Source organism: Ctenopharyngodon idella, chromosome 18 (genome assembly GCF_019924925.1).
Source record: "Ctenopharyngodon idella isolate HZGC_01 chromosome 18, HZGC01, whole genome shotgun sequence".
Lineage (NCBI taxonomy): Eukaryota > Metazoa > Chordata > Actinopteri > Cypriniformes > Xenocyprididae > Ctenopharyngodon > Ctenopharyngodon idella.
In genome coordinates, this window is record NC_067237.1 from 13696734 (window position 1) to 13718034 (window position 21301).

General features: G+C 35.7%; 1 protein-coding gene across 2 annotated transcripts in view; it reads left to right on the plus strand.

Annotated features, from left to right (window-relative positions):
* Positions 1-13545, plus strand: part of LOC127500225 (potassium/sodium hyperpolarization-activated cyclic nucleotide-gated channel 4-like) — an 89982-nt gene extending 76437 nt beyond the window's left edge. For both annotated transcript variants that reach the window (XM_051871209.1, XM_051871210.1), the window contains exons 6-8: positions 161-401; positions 7297-7461; positions 10879-13545. In XM_051871209.1, coding sequence (XP_051727169.1) covers positions 161-401; positions 7297-7461; positions 10879-12305 — 1833 coding nt within the window. In that variant the 3' untranslated portion in view covers positions 12306-13545. The remainder of the gene's footprint in view (positions 1-160; positions 402-7296; positions 7462-10878) is intronic.
* The last annotated feature ends 7756 nt before the right edge of the window (positions 13546-21301 follow it).

The window sequence follows — 21301 nt, forward strand, 5'->3', positions numbered from 1 at the left end:
AACCTGCTCTCACCCATAAACACACACACATGCTGCTATACTACTATTCATTAGTGTGCATTTTCTGTATGCACTGAATACTCATTTGTCGCAGTGTTTAGTATAGTAAATGTAATGATATCAGCTTGTTATTTGATCAATCTGCCTATAATGTGTTTAGGAGATCATAAACTTCAACTGTCGAAAGCTGGTGGCGTCTATGCCGCTGTTCGCCAACGCAGATCCGAATTTCGTGACGTCGATGCTCACCAAACTTCGCTTCGAGGTCTTCCAGCCGGGAGATTACATCATACGAGAAGGAACCATCGGGAAGAAGATGTACTTCATCCAGCATGGCGTCGTGAGCGTCCTCACCAAAGGGAACAAGGAGACCAAGCTGTCGGACGGATCGTACTTTGGAGGTACAAATGAATTGCAAACAAAAGTGGATCATGCACACACACACATAGTGGAGCTCAGCTTTAATATTCATAATGATGGATTAGCCAAAACAAAAGCTTTCTGCCTCTAAGCTTTTGGGACAGTCACAGAATCGCGGGATCGTAGCTGATAAGTGCCCTATTTCTGGGACATTAACACAGATTCCTAGCAGGTAATGTTTGGGTCATTTCCGCTTTAATTTTGTGGAAAAAATTAAAGAGATGCTGCTTTGAAGAAATATAAGGAAAAATTAGTGAGATTAGGACAAGCAAATAATATATATATATATATATATATATATATATATATATATATATATATATATATTTGTATTATATGCTTTTTTGACATAACTAGTGAAGCTCTGAGACTGTGTGTGTTCTTGCGACGCCATCAGCCAATCAGTGTTGTCATGACATCATTTTCCTGAAGCTCCAGAGTCATTAGTCACATGACAATACATCTCAGGTGATTTGTGGGTGATTTGTTCCAAACAATGTGAAAACAGCCTTAGATGAGGTCAAAGGTCAGGGCTGTGCCTTCGGCTTTTCTAAATGTGTGTGAGACTGTTGGACACAACACTCGACACTGTTTCATTTGCTTCGTGTCATTGGGTGGTTTCTGTTTAAATGATGAGGCGTTTAGCTGCATGTGACCCGCCCGCACGTCACTAATTACAGTGCACGCGACCTCTGACCTCGTCCCGTGGGAGCTCTGCTGAAAATAATGGAAAGATAGCATTCAGTCTATCTCTACCACAATACTAATGTTAATCTGCATACAAGCTTCTGACCATCACAAGTCATTCCTGGCACCAGTGCATGCTGGGAAAGGAATGGAAAGCTGTGGAGAATTTGTTTTTAATTATGAGTTATTCACTCATGAAATTAATTTATGTAACGCCTCTTCAGAGGGATGAGGCTGTTTATATTTATTACTTATCATTAGATGCTGGCTTTGGCCAAACAAAAACTGACTCACAGTCACCATGAAATCTAAACTGACCATTCTTATTTTTTAATGGAATATTGCAGTGTTGGATATTTCATCATTATTGTTTTAAATTAATGTTCCTCGTAATCTTGAATCAGAATAACTTGCAGCATCTCTTCTCTTCTCTGATGATGAGGGCGGGGCAACCTGTCACTCACATGAGATCCACCAATAGCAAACCACAACCATCCAATCAATTCCCCACAGACAAAATCAAGCCCCACCCTACATTTGTTCTTGTTTGTGAAGCCATTTCACTCGCATATACGGCACAATAGAGAAGAAAAGACTAGTGAAACTTCCATTTCATGACTTTTAGAGCAGGCTTCACGGTGAGAACACACCTGTGATGTCTTACACTGCTGTCTAGGTAGGGTTTGGAACAGTCTCAGTTCATCCCATAAATAAGAAACACGAGTAAACCCTCAGATAAGCCTGAGTTTATATGTCACACATGAAAACGCATGAATGCCCTCATGATTCCTGTGATTGTGTTGGGCATCAATGATTTAAATGCAGGGGCTGATGATAATTATGGACATGCTGCTTAAATCAGGTCATGTGACTCGCTCCCTGTAATGAGGCCGCATGGTTGAGCATGATGTAACGAGGAGGGAATGAAAATGAAAGAAAACCTTGATGAGAGCAGGAAAATACAGATTTATTTATTCATTCATTCATTATTTTGAAGAAATGTAGTGCAGTGCTGAGGAATAAACAGGGCAGACAGTCACTTTTATTGTAACACACACACACACACACACACACTCGCTGCAGGTGGACGTCACTGTAATACATGTGTCGTGAGTCTCTTTGGATAAAAGCTTCAATCTGCAGCAGGATCTCAAAGCGCAGCAGGAGTGTGTGTAGGTCATTCTTAGTTAAATGTCATGATCGGAAGCGTTTGATTCGTTGTGATCTAGAAGCAGGATTTCTTTGGGAAAATCCCTTGGATCTGAGTCATCTCAGGCTGTTTCTGTCGGAGAAAGAGGAAAATCAATGTTGTCATCTTGTGTCACTCACTAGACTGAGAGAAACACAGGATGCCGTGTGTGTGTGTGTGTGTGTGTGTGTGTGTGTGTGTGTGTGTCAGTGGCACCAGAACTAGTTTTGAAGTGGAGAGTGTGACATCATTACATGATGTCTCAGCTCATGAATATTAATTAGGCCATGCATACTTTGCTGGGAACTTTACTGGGCCATCCATTCATGCTACTGCTTAATATTCATGAGGCAAGCCTTCACTTGTGATTTGTATTTCAGGTCTTGTGCAGGTTGAAATCACACCGACCTTAGGTTGAGATTGAACACCAGATCAACTTTAATCAAATATTTTATTTTTTCATGCCATTTTAATGGCGTATCCTAACTTATATCTTACATCTCCAAGATGTATTTATCTGGAGATCAGATTTGTTGTGACAAGTCAGACCTCAATTAAAATGAAAATATGTATTTATTTGTCTATTGACAATTTTAATTGTTTAAAGGGGACCTATAATGCCCCTTTTACAAGATGTAATATAAGTCTCTGGTGTCTCCAGAATGTGTCTGTGAAGTTTCAGCTCAAAATACCCCACAGATCATTTATTATAGCTTGTCAAATTTGCTCCTATTTGGGTGTGAGCAAAAACACACCGTTTTTGTGTGTGTCCCTTTAAATGCAAATGAGCTGCTGCTCCCGCCCCCTTTCCAGAAGAGGGCGGAGCTTTAACAGCTCGCGCTTCGGTCGCTCAACAACAAAGCTGGAGAATCTCACGCAGCCAAAATGACGACGGTGTTCAGCCTTACATTGTTCAAACCGGAGTCGACACTGATGGAGAGACTCAGGAAGAAGTTACAACTTTTAGACGTTTCTGAATGGTTAGTGGATAAATTTATGTAGTTGCTGTGGAGTTGATTCAACTCATCAACTAGCATGTGCCGTCATGTTAATCTTTTGTGCAAATCCAGTGTTGAATTGACCCTTGATTTTCCCAACATTATTGGTCTGATTCTCTCTCTCTCTCTTGGTTTGCATGTAAAAAAACGCTATCTTTGTTTTAGTATAAGCCAACAAGTACATATATTTAAATATCAGCTGACTGCATTCAGTTGATACAGACTAAAAACAGCCAATCGACTCTGTCTTGGCACCTCTGCTGTGAGACGGAGAGAAATCTATGTATTTCTGTGTGTGTGTGTCGTTTGGCAGTGTGTGAGGTTGTTGTTGAATAATCCTCTCACCGTTCGAGCTCTGACTCTCATTACACACTGACACCATGAGAAAGTGTTTCACAGGTTCACTGATTCATTTGGCTTATTTTAACAGGCTTATTTGTTCGTTCTATAAGTCCTGATGTTCCTGTCCATTAAAACTAGTGGAATTATGCAGAAATGACAGGACATTAGAATTAGTGTTAGAGTTCAAAGTCTAAAGCAGCCCACTTCTGAATAGTGTGTGTGTGTGTGTGTGTGTGTGTGTGTGTGTGTGTGTGTGTGTGTGTGTGTGTGTGTGTGTTGTATCTTCTAGGCAATATGACATAACATATATATAAAATGCAATAATATTTTAAAGCAGCTTTGAATGTGGCTTAGAGATTAGAGCCAGAAATACCTGTTTTATAATGTGATGTCAGACGTATCATTCTTATAATTCATTATAATATTGTGAATAATCTGATCTTTGGGTTTGTGTCCATCAAATTACAAATAAAGTTTAATAAATTAAATACTTTAAATGCTAAATTAAATACTAATTATTATAATTATTTTTTTATAATATATATATATATATATATATATATAAATAATTATAAATATATAAAAATTATAATCATTATTTATAATTATTAATTTTATAATTATAAATAATGATTATAATAGATTTATATATTAAACACTATATTATATATTTATATATATATATATATATATATATATATATATATATATATATATATATAATATAGTGTTTAATATATAAATCTTTTTTGTTGTTGAAATTATAAAATTAATTATAAATAATGATTATAATTTTTAGATATTTATAATTATTTTAATATATATACATATATATTTTAATATTTTTTAATATTTTATATATTTTAATATATGTTTAATATATTGTGTATGTTTATTTATATTTAATGCATATATATATATATCTTTTTTGTTGTTGAAATTAATAATTATAAATAATTATTGTAACTATTTTCTTATAATTATAATTATTTATATATATATATATATATATATATATTAATTTTTTATATATTTATTTATAATTATTTTAATATATATATATATATATATATATATATATTTAGTGTTTAATATATAAACCTTTTTTGTTGTTGAATTTCGAGGGAAAAAAATAATTATAGCATTATCTTGTTGTTGTTCATGGTATTCTTTGAAGTACTCTGGAGTAAAATGTAAACATTATACACGAGTAGCGATTAATCGATTCATGAGTTGTGATGTTTAGATTGTGGTGTTTGTGTGTTCAGAGTTTAAATATACACGAGCGATGTTCCAGAACAGATCCACTTAGTGTTTAATGACAAAAACACGGCCGTACCGCACAGTTAACATAATCCTGACACACACACACACACACACACACTCTCCCATCATGGTAAACAATCCCAGTATTCCATCAGATTATTCTCACAGATTTCCTGCTGGTTTTATTTTGATGAGTCAGTCGTAGAGATCAGCTGTTGAACGCATCACGCTAATGGAAACGCTGCCATGAGCTAAACGGAGGTCAGTGTCAGATCACAAAATCATTCTGGAGCAAATCCAGTGTCACTTCCGTGTGTCCGGCCGGCATTTCAATTCAGTGCTTCATCAGACAGGAAAATATTATTGCTCAGCTCTTTCACAGCAAACAGTCGATATCCGTCATACAGTAAGAGCACTGGCTGTGAACGCAGCTCGTGTATCGATTAGTGCCAATCTTTAGGCGATTTGATTTGGATTGAGGGAGTCTCAGTTTTTCACACATTTTCTGCATATTCTTTGTTAATAAACAGAATTTTTAGTAATAAATCTGAAATTCTCAATATTGACGTTCTGTGAGTCGTTCCAGAGTCGTGCATGAAAAGAATCGGAAGGCGTCTGTAAATTGATTTCTTCCCCCGTCCCTTATATTGATGTTTGGCACTTAAGAGGCAGAGGGGATTGTGGGTATTGGTTGAGTGGACAGTGGTCTTGGTCTTCTCTGGAGGACAGCAGCTCTGCACCCGATGAAAGGGGCGTAATTCTTCTGATCCGCCGTGACATGTGAGGTCTGCCGGTCCTCTAAGCTCTGAGGGGCATTTAGTGCTCCGGCGGTGGATTACAGAACATTTTTAATCCAAAAAAGGGGGAAGTTGGTTTGGAGCTTGTTTTTGTTTTTGCCTCGATGGAAAGACACTGTGATCACTTCTGGATGTGTTCAGAGAGAGAATGTGATCAAACACACAGGTTCACCAGAGGTTCATGTCCAACAGTGCAGTTTTGTGGAAACGTCATTTCTGGCAGGATTTTGTGCATCTTTAATTTATGAACCGTGTGTCTCCAGGATTGTCAATCGATACAAGACATTATTATTGTTCTATAATAGTTTTGTTTCAATACAGTAAATCCAGAAGATGAGTTCAAATTCTGTTATTTAAAAAATATACATAATTTTACAATTAACTTTTCTGAAGAAAAACCTCTTCAGAATGAAATGATTATAAATGCCATTTATTGTAATTATAATTATAAATAAATAATAAATGCATTTATAATAACATATTATTTATTCTAATTTACATCATTAACCTACAGAAATTATGTTCTTAATTTTCCAGTTTGCAATTTATTATAATTATAAATGCAAATAATAATAAATAATTATGTATCCTATTAAATACATTTATTATCATTTAAATGTATAACCTAAAAAAATAATGAATTATTATTAGTAATAATTATCATAATAAATGCATTTACAATAATTATTTTCTAATTTGCATTTATAAAATAAAGGGGGGAAAAAACTATATTCTTACAACTGCATTTTATAAATGCAAATAATAATAAATTATCAAATTAAATGCATTTATAATAATTTATTTACTATAATATGCATATATAACCTAAATAAAAAAACTATATTCCTACAGCTGCATTTTATAAATTAAATTTATTATAATTATAAATGCAAATAAAAATAATAATAATTAATAATTATCATAATAAATGCATTTATAATAATTTATCATTAATTCTAATTTGCATTAGTAACCTAAAGAAAAAAACTATATTCTTATAAGCCTGCCTCTATGAATGCTTATGAATGTGTTCTGTAAATGCAATTTATTATAATTATAAATGCAAATAATAAATAATAAATTATCCAATTAAATGCATTTAATTGCATTTAATTTATTTATTCTAATTTGCATTTATAACCTAAAGAAAAAACTATATTCTTACAGCTACAATTTATAAATGCAATGTATTATAATTATAAATGCAAATAATAATAAATTATACGTTATTATATTAAGTGCATTTATAAAAAAATTATTTAGCATAATTTGCATTTATAACCTAAAGAAAAAGCTATATTCTTACAGCTGCATTTTATAAATGCAATTTATTTTAATTGTAAATGCAATTAAAAAATAAATTATACATAATCATATTAAATGCATTCATAATAATTTATTTACTATAATTTGCATTCATAACCTAAACTCTGCCAGTATAAAATTCTTATAAATGCATTTCATAAATGCAATGTATTCTAATTATAAATGCAAATTATAATAAATAATACATTCTTATAATAAATGCAATGTATATTATATTTATATTAAATTATATATAGTTATTCACATTTTACCCTCAAATTCTCATTTCCAGAGATTTGTCTGCTGACCCGGGGCCGACGCACCGCCAGCGTCCGGGCGGACACATACTGCCGTCTGTACTCGCTGTCTGTGGACAACTTCAATGAGGTCCTGGAGGAGTATCCGATGATGAGGAGAGCGTTCGAGACCGTCGCTCTGGACCGCCTGGACCGCATCGGTAAGAAACTTAAAGGGTTAATTCAGCCAAAAAATGAAAATGATGGTCTGAACAAGAAATTAGAACAGCACTAGGGTGAATAAATGATGACGCAATTTTCATTTTAAGGTGAATCAACCCTTTAAAATCTCTGGGTGTGTTTAGAACAGCAGAATAGAACACAGAAATGAACTTTATTTTCATGCACTTGAATCAGGAACCATTTGTAAGTGTATTATAATGTATTTGTTTTACCGTGCTCCAGTGCAACTGCAGCTAAGCTGAGCTCTCACTCCCTCTTGTGTCTGATGTCTCAGAATGGAGTGTAATTTCTCTGTCAGCGTCTCTGGTTTCCTGTCGGTCTCTCTGGCCCGCTGCGCTGGTGTTTACGCCTCACGCAGTGTTTATTTTCCTCAGTAGGAGGGAACACGCTCTTGTCCGTCACTGTAAACATCCACATCCGGCACCGGCGGCCCACTCGCCGCGGTAAAAACAACAAACTCAATCAGTTCATAGCAGAGCGCTTCACACAATGTGAGACTGCTTATTATAGAGGAACTTCCTCCTGGAGAAACTCCACATACACCTTCACACACCCTCAGACAGCTCTGGATGTGAAGAGGTGATATTTTTGGAGGAGAACTCGTCCTGTTGTCCACAGATTTGAGCCTGCGGCGCTCGCAGTCGCTCATAGACATCGGTAATTAATTACAGATTAAGTAGATCTGCATCTGTACTGAAATGAATTGAGGTTCACACAGGTTGATCGTGTCCCTGCGGTGTGGCTCTGCTTAATCGCTCCTCTTCCTATCAGAAAATGGCCTAAACTCTAATCCAATTTGAAGTTTAGCACCTCAGTGTCCTTTCAGAGCAGATTATTATGAAGAAAATATGAATTATTGAATTATAATTACGGAGTTGTTTCAGACGGTCTGCTTTGAGGCATTCTGAGAAAGACAAAAGAGAAGAGTTGTCCATAAATGACTACTGGCCTTGTTTACTTTAGGATTACAGTATTATTGTTATTATTATTATTACATTATGATTATAATTAATCAATAATTTTATTAATTAATAATGAATATATATATGTATTTTTTTCATTTATAATATATAACAAAAATATAAATGATAAAAAATATTTGTACAGTACATGTACATTACAATAATTAAATATATATATATATATATATATATAAATTATTCAAATATATATATGTACTGTACAAATATTTTTTATGTATTAAAAATGAATATATATATACACACAGTACATATACACATATATAAACATATTCATTATTAATTAATAAATATTAAGAATACATTTTACATTACATAATATAATAATAACAATAATTATAATTAATCAATAATTGTATTAATTATAATTATAATGCATTAATAATATTTATTAATTAATAATAAAAAAATTCATTTATAATATATAAAATGAAAATCTAAATGATAAAAAATATTTGTACAGTACATGTGTATTACAATAATTATATATATATATATTTTTTTTTTAATTATATATTTTAATTATTTATATATATATATATATATATTTAAATTATTGAAATATATGTTCATATATAGGTTAAGGTCATATATAGGTTATATTAAAGGTCATAAATATCATATATATATATTTTTTTTTTTTTTTTTTTTTTTTGGGAGGGGGGGTCTTTGTTATCGTTATGGTCAAATGTGACCAAAATATATTTTCTTGAGATTTAAACAACAAACAACTACTCTAAATTCACAAATTAAGTTTAGCTCAGCTCTAGAGTGAATTAAATCAAGTTCACTCTCAAGGCACATTTATATTTTTTATTTGTTTTCTATTATTGTATTGCCAGAAGATCAAAAGTCTCTTGTGTCATGCTCGGCTCCACCGTGGCGCAGTGTGATTACAGTAGTAAGTGATAGTGTGACATTACCAAACATAGCAAAGTGCCCTCTGCTCATCCCAGTTCTTCCTCTCTTGTTTATATCAGTCCTGCGTAAGGTAGAGGTCACGTCTGGCTCTTTCTGTACTCTTTCTTATCTGGGGCTCAGCAGTGAGGAGCGGTCAAACGCAGGCCGGTCAGCCTGCAGGAACGATCTGCCCCCTGCTACGCTGAGCTATTTCCATTCGGCCTGTGTCCTCACCGCGAGCTGCCGCTCCGTCTCTGATTGCGCTCGGAGCCGTCCTGAGGCGAGCCGAGGCTCCCGGACAGCAGACCTTTTAAACAGGGGTGAAGTGGTGTGTGAGATGAATCAAAGTGCTGTTGAAACTGTGGACAGATCGAACAGAGTGCTGCGTTTGTTTTTCATTCAATATTCACGGCGTCACCTGAGGGTGATTAATATCATTTTTTGTGGGTATTTATAAAAAAAAGACATGATCTGTTTGCAGGAAGAGTGCAACTGCAGCTAAAATTCTTACAAATTATTTATTTACTGACATTCATAACCCTTATTATATATATATATATATATATATATATATATTACCACTTTTATTGGAAATGATAGCATGGTTATACCATGGTTTTGATGTAAATCTATATTATGTTCTATAATCCTATGGTATATAAATATGGTAATCATTCAGTACCATGGTATATATCAAAGTACAACAGTATTACCATCTGATACCATCACATTACTATGGTATTATGGCTATAAAACTTTGCTCCAGAATTTCTCATAAAAATAAACAATAAAAAGTAGATGACAACACATGCAAAGTTACAATTAGAATTTATTTGTTTATTTTCAATTAAAATTTAGTTTGTGTATTCATTTTAATTGAAACTAAAATACAAAATTAATTACATTTTAAAATGCATAATATATATATATACCATGGTACTGAATGATTACTATATTTATATATCATAGGATTATAGAACATAATATAGATTTACATCAAAACCATAGTATAACCATGCTATCATTTCACAAAAAAGTGGTAATACTATGGTATTTTGATATATACCATGATACCGAATGATTACCATATTTATATATCATAGGATTATACAACGAAATATAGTGTTACATCAAAACCATGGTATAACCATGCTATCATTTCCAAAAGATAATGGTAATACCATAGTACTTTGATATACCATGGTACTGAATGATTACCATATTTATATACCATAGGATTATAGAACGGAATATAGTTTCATCAAAACCATGGTATAACCATGCTATAATTTCCCAAAAAAGTGGTAATACCCTGGTACTTTGATATATATCACTGAATGGTTACCATATTTATATACCATAGAAGAGTACAATATAGAGTTACAACAAAACCATGCTATCATAACCAAAAAATGGTAATACCATGGTGCTTTTTGTTAGTGTTGTTTATTAAAGTCATAAAAAAAGTGTTTTTCTCTTGACTACAAATAAAATACTTTATCTTTCATCCCTTAGGGAAGAAGAACTCTATTCTCCAGCACAAGGTCCAACATGACTTGAGTTCAGGGGTTTTGAACTACCAGGAAAATGAGATCATCCAGCAGATCGTGCAGCACGACCGGGACATGGCTCACTGCGCCAACCTGATGCAGAGTCCGTCGCCGCCTGCTCCTCCGTCCCCTACTCCTGTGATCTGGGCTCCCCTGATCCAAGCGCCTCTACAAGCTGCTGCTGCCACCACGTCGGTCGCCATTGCACTAACCCACCACCCTCATCTACCCGCCACTCTCTTCCGACCTCCCGTTCCCATTCTCGGATCGAGAAACGAGCCGCCCAGCCGGGTGAAGAGGTTTCAGACAGTTGCACCAAAATCAGCTGGCGACTCTCCATCCGGTTCCCCCTCAAAGCTACGTCCGGGAATCGATACGCCTCTTCTTGCATCCTTCCGAGCGCAGCACTTGACCGGCTCCACTGGATCCAGCGATACTCGCCAACAAGCATCGGCATTCCCATTTGGGAGCTTCTCCTCTTCATCGGCGTCGCTGACTTCTAGCACTGCACAACTTCATTCACAGCCGAGGCAAAAGCAGGCCGTTGCTCCCGGTACACCTCCGCTGTCAGGATGCCTCCAAACAGGGGGATTTCCAACTGGGATCTTGGCTACAGCCTCATCGAATACTAGTCCTCTTTCCACAGGCTTGTACAGTCACACCCCCAGTCAGCAACCTCCACCAAAACCCTCTCAAACAGGCTCCCTGCAGTTTGCTGCTGGAGGGGGGAAGACTTCCACTGGGTTGAACCTCTTCCACACTCCCCCACCCGGATCACCTTCTTCCAGCCGTTCCCAAGCCCCCGAGAGTTCCACGTCATCCCAGATCCCTCCCGCTTTATCTACTTACCTTCCTTTAGAAAGGTCAGCGCTGGCCTCGCTTGCTCAGTACGGCTCAGCGAACGCCTCGCCCTGCTACACCCCTTTAGCCCCCAGCCCGACCATCCAGAGCCCCGTCACGGGGAGAACTTTCCACTACAGTGACCCTTCCAGTGCCGCTGGCTCCCACACATCCCTGCTCCTCCCGCAGTCCTCCTGCCCTGGCCAACTCCCGGGTCACCACTTCTCCGGCACAGACTCTCCACTGGGCCGCTTTTACGAGGATTTAAACATACTGTCCAGCTCCCACCCGTCACTTGTCGTAGAGGGAGCGGCTCAGTCTTCCCCTCAGGAGCCCGGTTACTGCCTCTCCCCGTTTTCATCGCCGACGCTAACGCCCAAACCGTGTAGCTCGGTATCAGGGCACATAGCTGCCCCCGTTCAGACTTCTCCAGGCTCTCGAAGCCAAGCTCACTCTATAGGGACGTCACCTGCACTTTCTCTCCCGCGTGCCTCCGACGGCCACCCGTCCGAACTAGAACCGCTCCGTTCGAAACTCCCTTCCAATTTGTGAGGCTAAATCACACCCTCCTAACTCAGTAATAGTGATCTTCCTCTGTGTGACCTTTTCTTTGGTTATCTCTGTATCGGCACTGTGTTTTAATCATTTAAAATATCTAAATATTACTGTGATTTAAAGAAGATAAGAACTATCGAGTAATCTTAGAGCTCTAGATTTCACTTTTGTTTGCTTTGTTATTCTCCTTTTCCTCTCATGAATATATCTATATGAAATTATATATTTAAATATATGTTAATCAATCTATAGGAGGGTGTGAAATGCTACATCTACTGAGACCTAAAGGACATTTGTTTATTTTATACCTATGCCAAATTCGTCCACAAGGAGTTTGGTCGTTAATATTGACATGGACAGAAAGACTTTTTTGCAGGAACCTATGCACTCACGCCTGCATATGAAAACTGATTTTTGTCTAATCCAAAACACCTTTTTAGTCGCCCTAATGAGGATCACATATTGCTGATCTTGAATTTAAGGGGTTGTGTTTAAGGGATTGTACCTGTTTATTCATTCTACAAATGTTTTGGGACCTTCTGAGGTGGAGAGGAGAACATAGGAAAACCAAAAAATGTTTCAGCCCACGTTCTCTTTAGCATTTCTTCGTTTTGTTCAGCTACACTGTAGTAATATTAGCGGGCATTGATTGGGCGTCAAGGGAGTATGGAAGCTTGTTTAAAAATAAATGAAATGCCATGAAATAAAAAAAAAAAAAGGTAATTGTGACTTTTTTTCTCGCAATTGCAAGTTTATATCTTGTGTGATATAAACTCGCAATTTCGAGAAAAAGTCAGAATTGTGAGTTTATATTATAACACAATTCTGACTTTATAACTCGTAATTCTGACTTTATATCACTCAATTCTGACTTAATCTCGCAATTCTGACTTTATATCTCATATTTCTGACTTTATATCACGCAATTATGACTTTATTGTGCAATTCTGACTTTATATCTCATAATTCTGACTTTATAACTCCCAATTCTGACTTTATATCATGCAGTTCTGACTTTATCTCGCAATTCTGACTTTATCTTGTTATTCTGACTTTATATCACGCAATTCTGACTTTATCTCGTAATTCTGACTTTATAACACACAATTCTGACTTTATATCTCGTAATTCTGACTTTATATCTCGCAATTCTGACTTTATATCTCATAATTCTGACTTTATAACTCGCAATTCTGACTTTATATCTTATAATTCTGACTTTATCTTGCAATTCTGACTTTATATCTCATAATTCTGACTTTATAACTCGCAATTCTGACTTTATATCTTATAATTCTGACTTTATCTTGCAATTCTGACTTTATATCTCACAATTCTGACTTTATATCTTGTAATTCTGACTTTATATCACTCAATTCTGACTTTCCCTCGCAATTCTGACTTTATATCTCATAATTCTGACTTTATAACTCACAATTCTCACTTTATCGCGCAATTCTGACTTTATCTCACAATTCTGACTTTATAACTTGCAATTCTGACTTTATCTCACAGTTCTGACTTTATCTCGTAATTCTGACTTTATAACTCACAATTCTGACTTTATATCTCATAATTCTGACTTTATATCACTCAATTCTGACTTTATCTCGTAATTCTGACTTTATAACTCGCAATTCTGACTTTATATCTTATAATTCTGACTTTATATCACTCAATTCTGACTTTCCCTCGCAATTCTGACTTTATATCTCATAATTCTGACTTTATAACTCACAATTCTGACTTTATCGTGCAATTCTGACTTTATATCTCGTAATTCTGACTTTATCTCGCAATTGTGAGTTTAAATCTCGCAATTCTAAGAATAAGTCAATTGCAATTGCGAGAAAAAAGTCAGAATTGTGAGATAAAGAGTCGCAATTACCTTTTTTATTTTTTTATTTAGTGGCGGAAACAAGCTTCCATAAGGGAGAGGGTTTGAGAATAAATCACAATTCACTTGTGTCTTCCAGGATCATACGATAGTGTAGCCCTGCTGTGTGTGTGTGTGTGTGTGTGTGTGTGTGTGTGTGTGTGTGTGTGTGTGTGTGTGTGTGTGTGTGTGTGTTACTCTGATGATGCTCTGATTGATGCAAGTGGCAATCAAGTTTGACTTACCAAGAATAGTTTTGCCTTTTCACAGCAACAGAGAAGAAATGGAGAAACTCCATGCAACATTTCTTATTTGTACATAAAATAAGCCAACAACATTAGTCAAAAAAAAAAAAAAAAAAAAAAAAGCTGCTCAAAAGTTATTTTGTTTTGTATTTATATATCTTTAGCTGCTAAACGATTGATGTTCGGTGGAATGATGTGAAGGATTTTGAATGTACGGTGTAAAGGCTCATTCACACCAAGGACGATAACTATAATGATAACGACACAGAGAAACAATATCATTGGATTCACTTTCAGAATGATTTTTTCCAGCTGATGAACAATAAAAACATTGTCAACCAATCAGAATCCATCCTGCTTTAAGAGCTTGAGCATTTAAAGTGACAGACGACAAAACTGCAGCGCTTAGAATAACCACTGGTGTGGACGCCAGTATAGTTATCGTTCTTAGTGTGAACGGACCTCCAAACTATGATGATCAAATCCGTTCAGGGATGATGTTAGAAGATCTCAGCAGACACACCTGAGCCCCTCACAGGCCATGACTCTCAGCCACAGCGTTCTGATTTAATAAGACAGACAGGCACCTTTCGGGCGACCCTTGACCCTTGTCAGCTTGAGAACAGGACAACACAACAACCAGCGTCAGACGGGCCGGTATTGTAATGCTGCACACATGATTCAGTTTAAGCACAATATAGACTTTGTTTATTGGCTGATCCGTCAGTTTCCACCATCCAGAAAGGAAATGATATAAATTCTGAATGGATGCATGGTGGAGGAATCATTCGTGTCTGGAGCACAAACATATGACAAATACGTCAGTTTTTTCCCTGTTCTTTCTCACCTTCAGTGTGTCTCGAAGTGAAATCAGGGACAGCGTTTACACACACCTGAGAGCGTCTGACCTGAGGAAAGTTCATAAGTTGTGAAAACTCAACTTTTGAGATGTGAGACGGGGGAGAAAGGGAGACGGGAAGCACAAATGCAAGGAGACACTGATGTATTGAGGAGGTGATGTGTGCTGACTGGCAGCCAGGGGCCCGGCAGGTAGGCAGGACCCCCTGTGGGCCGCTCACGGTGATGAGAGGTTTGTTCTCTGCCGCGACTTATGATTGTTTCTCAGGGCTCTCGCGAGTTTCCAGAGGGGGTAAAGTATTGATTGTGGAGGGGTTTTTTTGTGACAGTTACATAAATAAATCAAAACACAAAGACAACCGGAGGGAGTCGAACCTTGTTGTAGAAAGTGAAGGAATCAGGGCGAACGAGTGACTGATTAGAGAGAGCGACGAAACCCGGGTGATCTCTGAAGAATAGTACAAAATCCAGAGCAGAGATGACAAACAAGATGCTGTCAGATTCAGACTGTCCAGTTCAGATTCAGATTGACAGGTTCAGATCTCGACTCAGCTATTTTAGAAGATAACCTGCGTTAAAACGGCTTCTTCATTGCTTTGAGCAACTGGCGACTGATGATGTTCAGATTTAAGAATATTGGTAAAATACAAGCAGAACATTTCAGTGTAAATCATACACTACTGTTCAAAAGATTGGGGTTTTTAATGTTTTTGAAAAAAGTGCATTTATTTAATAAAAAATACAGTGAAAATTGCTAAATATTTTTAGAGTTTAAGAAAACTATTTTCTATTGTTTTATATTTTAAAATGTAATTTATTCCTGTGATCAAATCTGAATTTATTTGATTAAAAATGCAGTAAAAAATCACGAAATATTATTACAATTAAAACAGCTGTTTTCTATGTAAATATATAGTAAAAATTAATATATTTCTTGTGATCAAAGCTGAATTGATTTGATTAAAAATGCAGTAAAAATCACAAAATATTATTACAATTTAAAATAGCTGTTTTCTATGTAAATATATAGTAAAAAATAATTTATTACTGTGATCAAAGCTGAATTTATTTGATTAAAAATGCAGTAAAAAATCACGAAATATTATTACAATTAAAACAGCTGTTTTCTATGTAAATATATAGTAAAAATTTATATATTCCTGTGATCAAAGCTGAATTTATTTGATTAAAAATACACTAAAAATCACAAAATTTTATTACAATTTAAAATAGCTGTTATCTATGTAAATATATAGTAAAAAATTATTTATCCCTGTGATCAAAGCTGAATTTATTTGATTACAAATGCAGTAAAAAATCACGAAATATTATTACAATTAAAACAGCTGTTTTCTATGTAAATATATAGTAAAAATGTATATATTACTGTGATCAAAGCTGAATGTATTTGATTACAAATACAGTAAAAATCACAAAATTTTATTACAATTTAAAATAGCTGTTATCTATGTAAATATATAGTAAAAAATTATTTATCCCTGTGATCAAAGCTGAATTTATTTGATTAAAAATACAGTAAAAATCACAAAATATTATTACAATTTAAAACAGCTGTTTTCTATGTGAATATATAGTAAAATATAATTTATTCCTGTGATCAAAGCTGAATTTTCAGCATCATTACTCCAGTCTTCAGTGTCACATGATCCTTCAGAAATCATTCTAATATGATGATTTAATGCTCAAGAACATTTCTAATTATTATCAATGTTGAAAACAGTTGTGCTGCTTCAGATTTTTATGGAAACCGTGATTTTTCAGGATTCTTTGATGAATAGAAAGTACAAACAAGCAGCATTTATTTGAAATATAAGCTTTTGTAACATTATAAATGTATTTACTGTCACTTTTGATCAATTTAATGCATTCTTGATGAATAAAAGTATTCATTTAATTTAAAAACCAAACTTTTGAATGGTAGTGTACATGAAAATCAGTATTACATAATTGGTACATTTCATTTAATGAGATTATTCACATACAAATGGATTTCTGTACGAGGCCCATAGAGTTGCTCGTTGATATCTGAAGTTATTTCTTTTGTCAAATTTTGCTATACACTTTCCCATGAATCATTTTGTTCTAAAGAAAAGCGGGGAAACTCTGTTTTAACGAGTGCCACACACGCATGATTCCCTGCCGTTGCTTTGTGTGATTCCGAGACGCATTTACAGACGCGGCAGGAAGTCGAATCTGGACTCGATCCATCTGGCAACACGCAACGCTTCAGTGCGTCTGCCAGTTTTCATAGCACAATTCTAATTCCAGTTGGGATCGTTCCCAATTCTGTCGACTAATCTTACGCCGGCTCCGTTTGCTTTTGTTCCCGTGAACGAGCGGCTCTGCAGATGGCAATGAAATCAATGGCAGTGATTGAGGATTAGATTTCACACTTACCCAGCTCAAAAAGATGATGTGGAGGAAAAGGAGAAAAAAAATCATGCTTACAGATGTGTTCTGAGAGCCGCTGCGACGGGACGCGTGTCGGACAGGCCGGATTCAAACTGACACGGGTCACAGGTGTCCCTAACACACACATAACCGGAGAGCAGCGCATGTTCACCGGATCCATGTGTATCAGGTTTGGCCTCATGCTCCGACCTTTGACATTATAATGCCGGGTTCACACTACATGATTTAGGCATGACCCGTTTGATGTAGGGTGTTGTGGAGATTCATAAATGACAATGGGTGTCAGGACGCACGAATCAGGCAGTGTCCCAACAGAAAGACTAGCGTGTTTAATTTTTGTCACATCTGTGATGTTGACCAATAGGAGCACAGCTTGTGATGATTTGTTTGTTTACACTCTTGTTTCCTGAAGTCAGCAGCTAGTTCCGCCTTTTTCATGTCGTTAAAAGGCAAGTGATGATTGGTCGGGAAGCAACATGTAGTCTGACATGATTTTTGTCCATAACACAAACAATTTAGGAGTAAAAATCACATAATCTGACACACTGACTATCAGAACAGACAGAAATATTGTGTAGTCTGAACCCGGCAGAAGCTGGTGCACATTCTCAACCCTCTGGTCCTCTTTTACATTTTGAAATTTAAAATTGTTTTGCTTCATCGGAATGGGATGACAAAAAAAATCATGGACATGATTCGGATATGTTAAAGGGTCAAAAAAATAGTCACACTTGGCTCCTTCGTGGTCGAAAATGACTGGCATAGAAAATGAAAGGGAAAAAAATACGAAAACTCAGACACACTCGCTCACACACACGCAGAGACATTCACATGCAAATGAACCATATGGCTGTAACAATATGGCAAAATTTAGCCAAAAGACTTAAATAAGATGTTAAAATCAGATCAGACCCAGATTTATTAAGCTGTGATAAAACAAACCTGGTAATTTTTGTTACATTTTTACTAAATTTTGATGTTATGTGTAACAAAATGTCCTCGGTGTTCAGGTTTGACTGCAGTAAAATTAATGCAAAAACTGACACTTCAAATCAACATTTCAACAAAAAAAGATCTTTGAGAATGTCTATGTATAAATCCAAATCCACAACTCAATAAAAATAAGTATTTCTATGTCTAAAAAACCTTTATATAGAACTATATAGGAATCTATATGGCATTACATATACATTTTACTCCCACCAGATGGCACTAATCTACCTTCAAAAAATTGGATTTTAAATGCCTTGTCTCTATTTTAACATGGAATACTGCTTTAATTGAAAAAATATTTAAAAATATATTTGAAAAAAAATTGTGTATTATTTTCAATGGGGAAAAATAGCCAATAAAAACTGTATAAATATTGCACAGTATCATAAAATACCCTCAAAATTTTAAATAATTATCAAAAAATATTATTGAACAAAAATATATTACATTGGTTTTCCTGAAAAACAAAAAAAGTACCATTTCAAGGCTTCGGTCACTTTTGACCCCTAACCGAAGAGGAGCAGAGGGTTAAGTCAAGACATACAGGTGAACAGGGTAAACATTTGAGCTAATCGATCTCAACATATATCCATAATCCCAATACATTAAGACAAGTGTCTTTCTTGCATTACAAGTTTTTTAAATGTTATGTTTAAATATGCAATAAATATGCGCTAGTTTGTGTACATTTCCAGAACAAGACATCTGAACATTGGATAAAGCCAGGTTCAAAATTCTTGTTTGATTTTTGCGATATTATAGAGAGGGAGAGTTTTACAGACTGGGTTTTGGATTTCTCTTTTTATCACTCCAGAAATATGACATGTTATGAAAGCAAAATTGCCCAAATCTCAAAACTGACCAGTGCATGAAAAACAAAACAATGTTTTCGGCCGTCGGGTCTTTGCCTTCAGGGCCGCTCACGCTGACAGACTGAATCACTGGACGTCTCAGTGCGGCTGCTTTCAGATATCCCTTCAAACATACATGTAGCACACGTTACAGGGTGAAGAACACTCGCTCTCTGTGTCTGGATCATCGTTACAATGTAACAGCGCAGATAGAATGTTCAAGTTCAGCTGTTACATTTAAATTTAAATGTTTCATTTTTGAATCAAATGAAGTGTTCCGAAAGAGGAATCTTTTTGAAATGACATGAATGCTTTTTGTTTAGTTTGTTTAAGAGGGCTCAGTTTGTATTTTCCACAGCACTGTTTTAACCCACTTCACTGTGTGTTTTTGGTCTTTACAAAACATGATACTATTTATTTCTCTGCATTTATTTTTTGTGATCATCATGTTAATACACCAGAAACATGTTTGTTAAATCTGCGGTGACTGAAACACACTTTAGCACTTTCTTCAGGACAGTAATGAAGACACGATGTTCTACAAGCTCGAACTGAGAGACGGATCAATCTGAGAATGTCAATCTATTGATCAGTTGGGTTTTTTTTTCTTATTTTTGTTCCTATGAAATCTATAAACTTGGGGAAACAGCAATAAGTGTGATGTAACTGTGGTGATGTGAGGTCAGATGACAGTAGATCCATAAACCGTCTGTCCTCGTGTGGTTCAGGACAGACGCGCTGGACCGAGTCGCCTGCGGCACCAATCAGAACCTGGATGGACGATAAGCACACAAACTGGATATTATTAAGAAAAGGTCAAATAAAAATATTAAAAATTAGGCTGCGTCTGTGTCCTGATTTCAAGCTGTTGATTTGCATGAACTAATTCACTTTTATCACATATTCTCTCTCTTCTACAGACCAAAAATAATGATTGATCATCTTGCTCATGGGTGTGTTAGCCAATCAGGACAGAGGACACGAGACTTACAGTGACAGAAACAGCCTGTTTAGTGTAAAGATCAGAAAGAGACTGGAAAATACTAAAATATGACTGTTTTTGGTGCAAGAAACCTTGACTAACATTATAAGTGGAGTTCATGGGGGAAAACGCTAACTGTAATTTAAAAATCTTGACAGAAATGTGTTTAACATGACAGCTGCTGCTACATATTTAATTACAGGAATCAATCTGAAATGAATGATTTGCCCTCTAATCAAAACTCATTGTGTTTCAGTCTCAAACGAGTCCCTGATTCACACGTTACAGGGTGAAGAACACTCGCTCTGGATCATCGTCACAATGTAACAGCACAGGTGGAATGTTGAAGTTCAGCTGTTACATTTAAAATTTAAATGTTTCATTTGGAATCAAACATGCCTGGCTGAATGAAACGTGATGTGTTCCGTAAGAGGAATCAAAATCTTTTCATTTTGTTTGTGTTTTTTAATAGGCTCAATTTGTATTTTCCACAGCATGGTCTTTATAAAGCATAATATTTCTCTGCAGAAATGTGTTTAACACTGCTACATATTTAGAAAAACCATCAAATTTGTGATTTGGTTTTTCACATGGTGTCCGTTCAGAACTCCCTGTGTTTGAGTGGTAAGCGAGTTTTTCTGTGTTCTGGTTGGTTGTCAGCAGCTGAAGCGAGCGTGTCTCCCTCTGCCCTCCACCATCTGTCTAATTACACCTCCACCAAACCAGCCTCAGACTGTCTGTTATAATTACAGAGG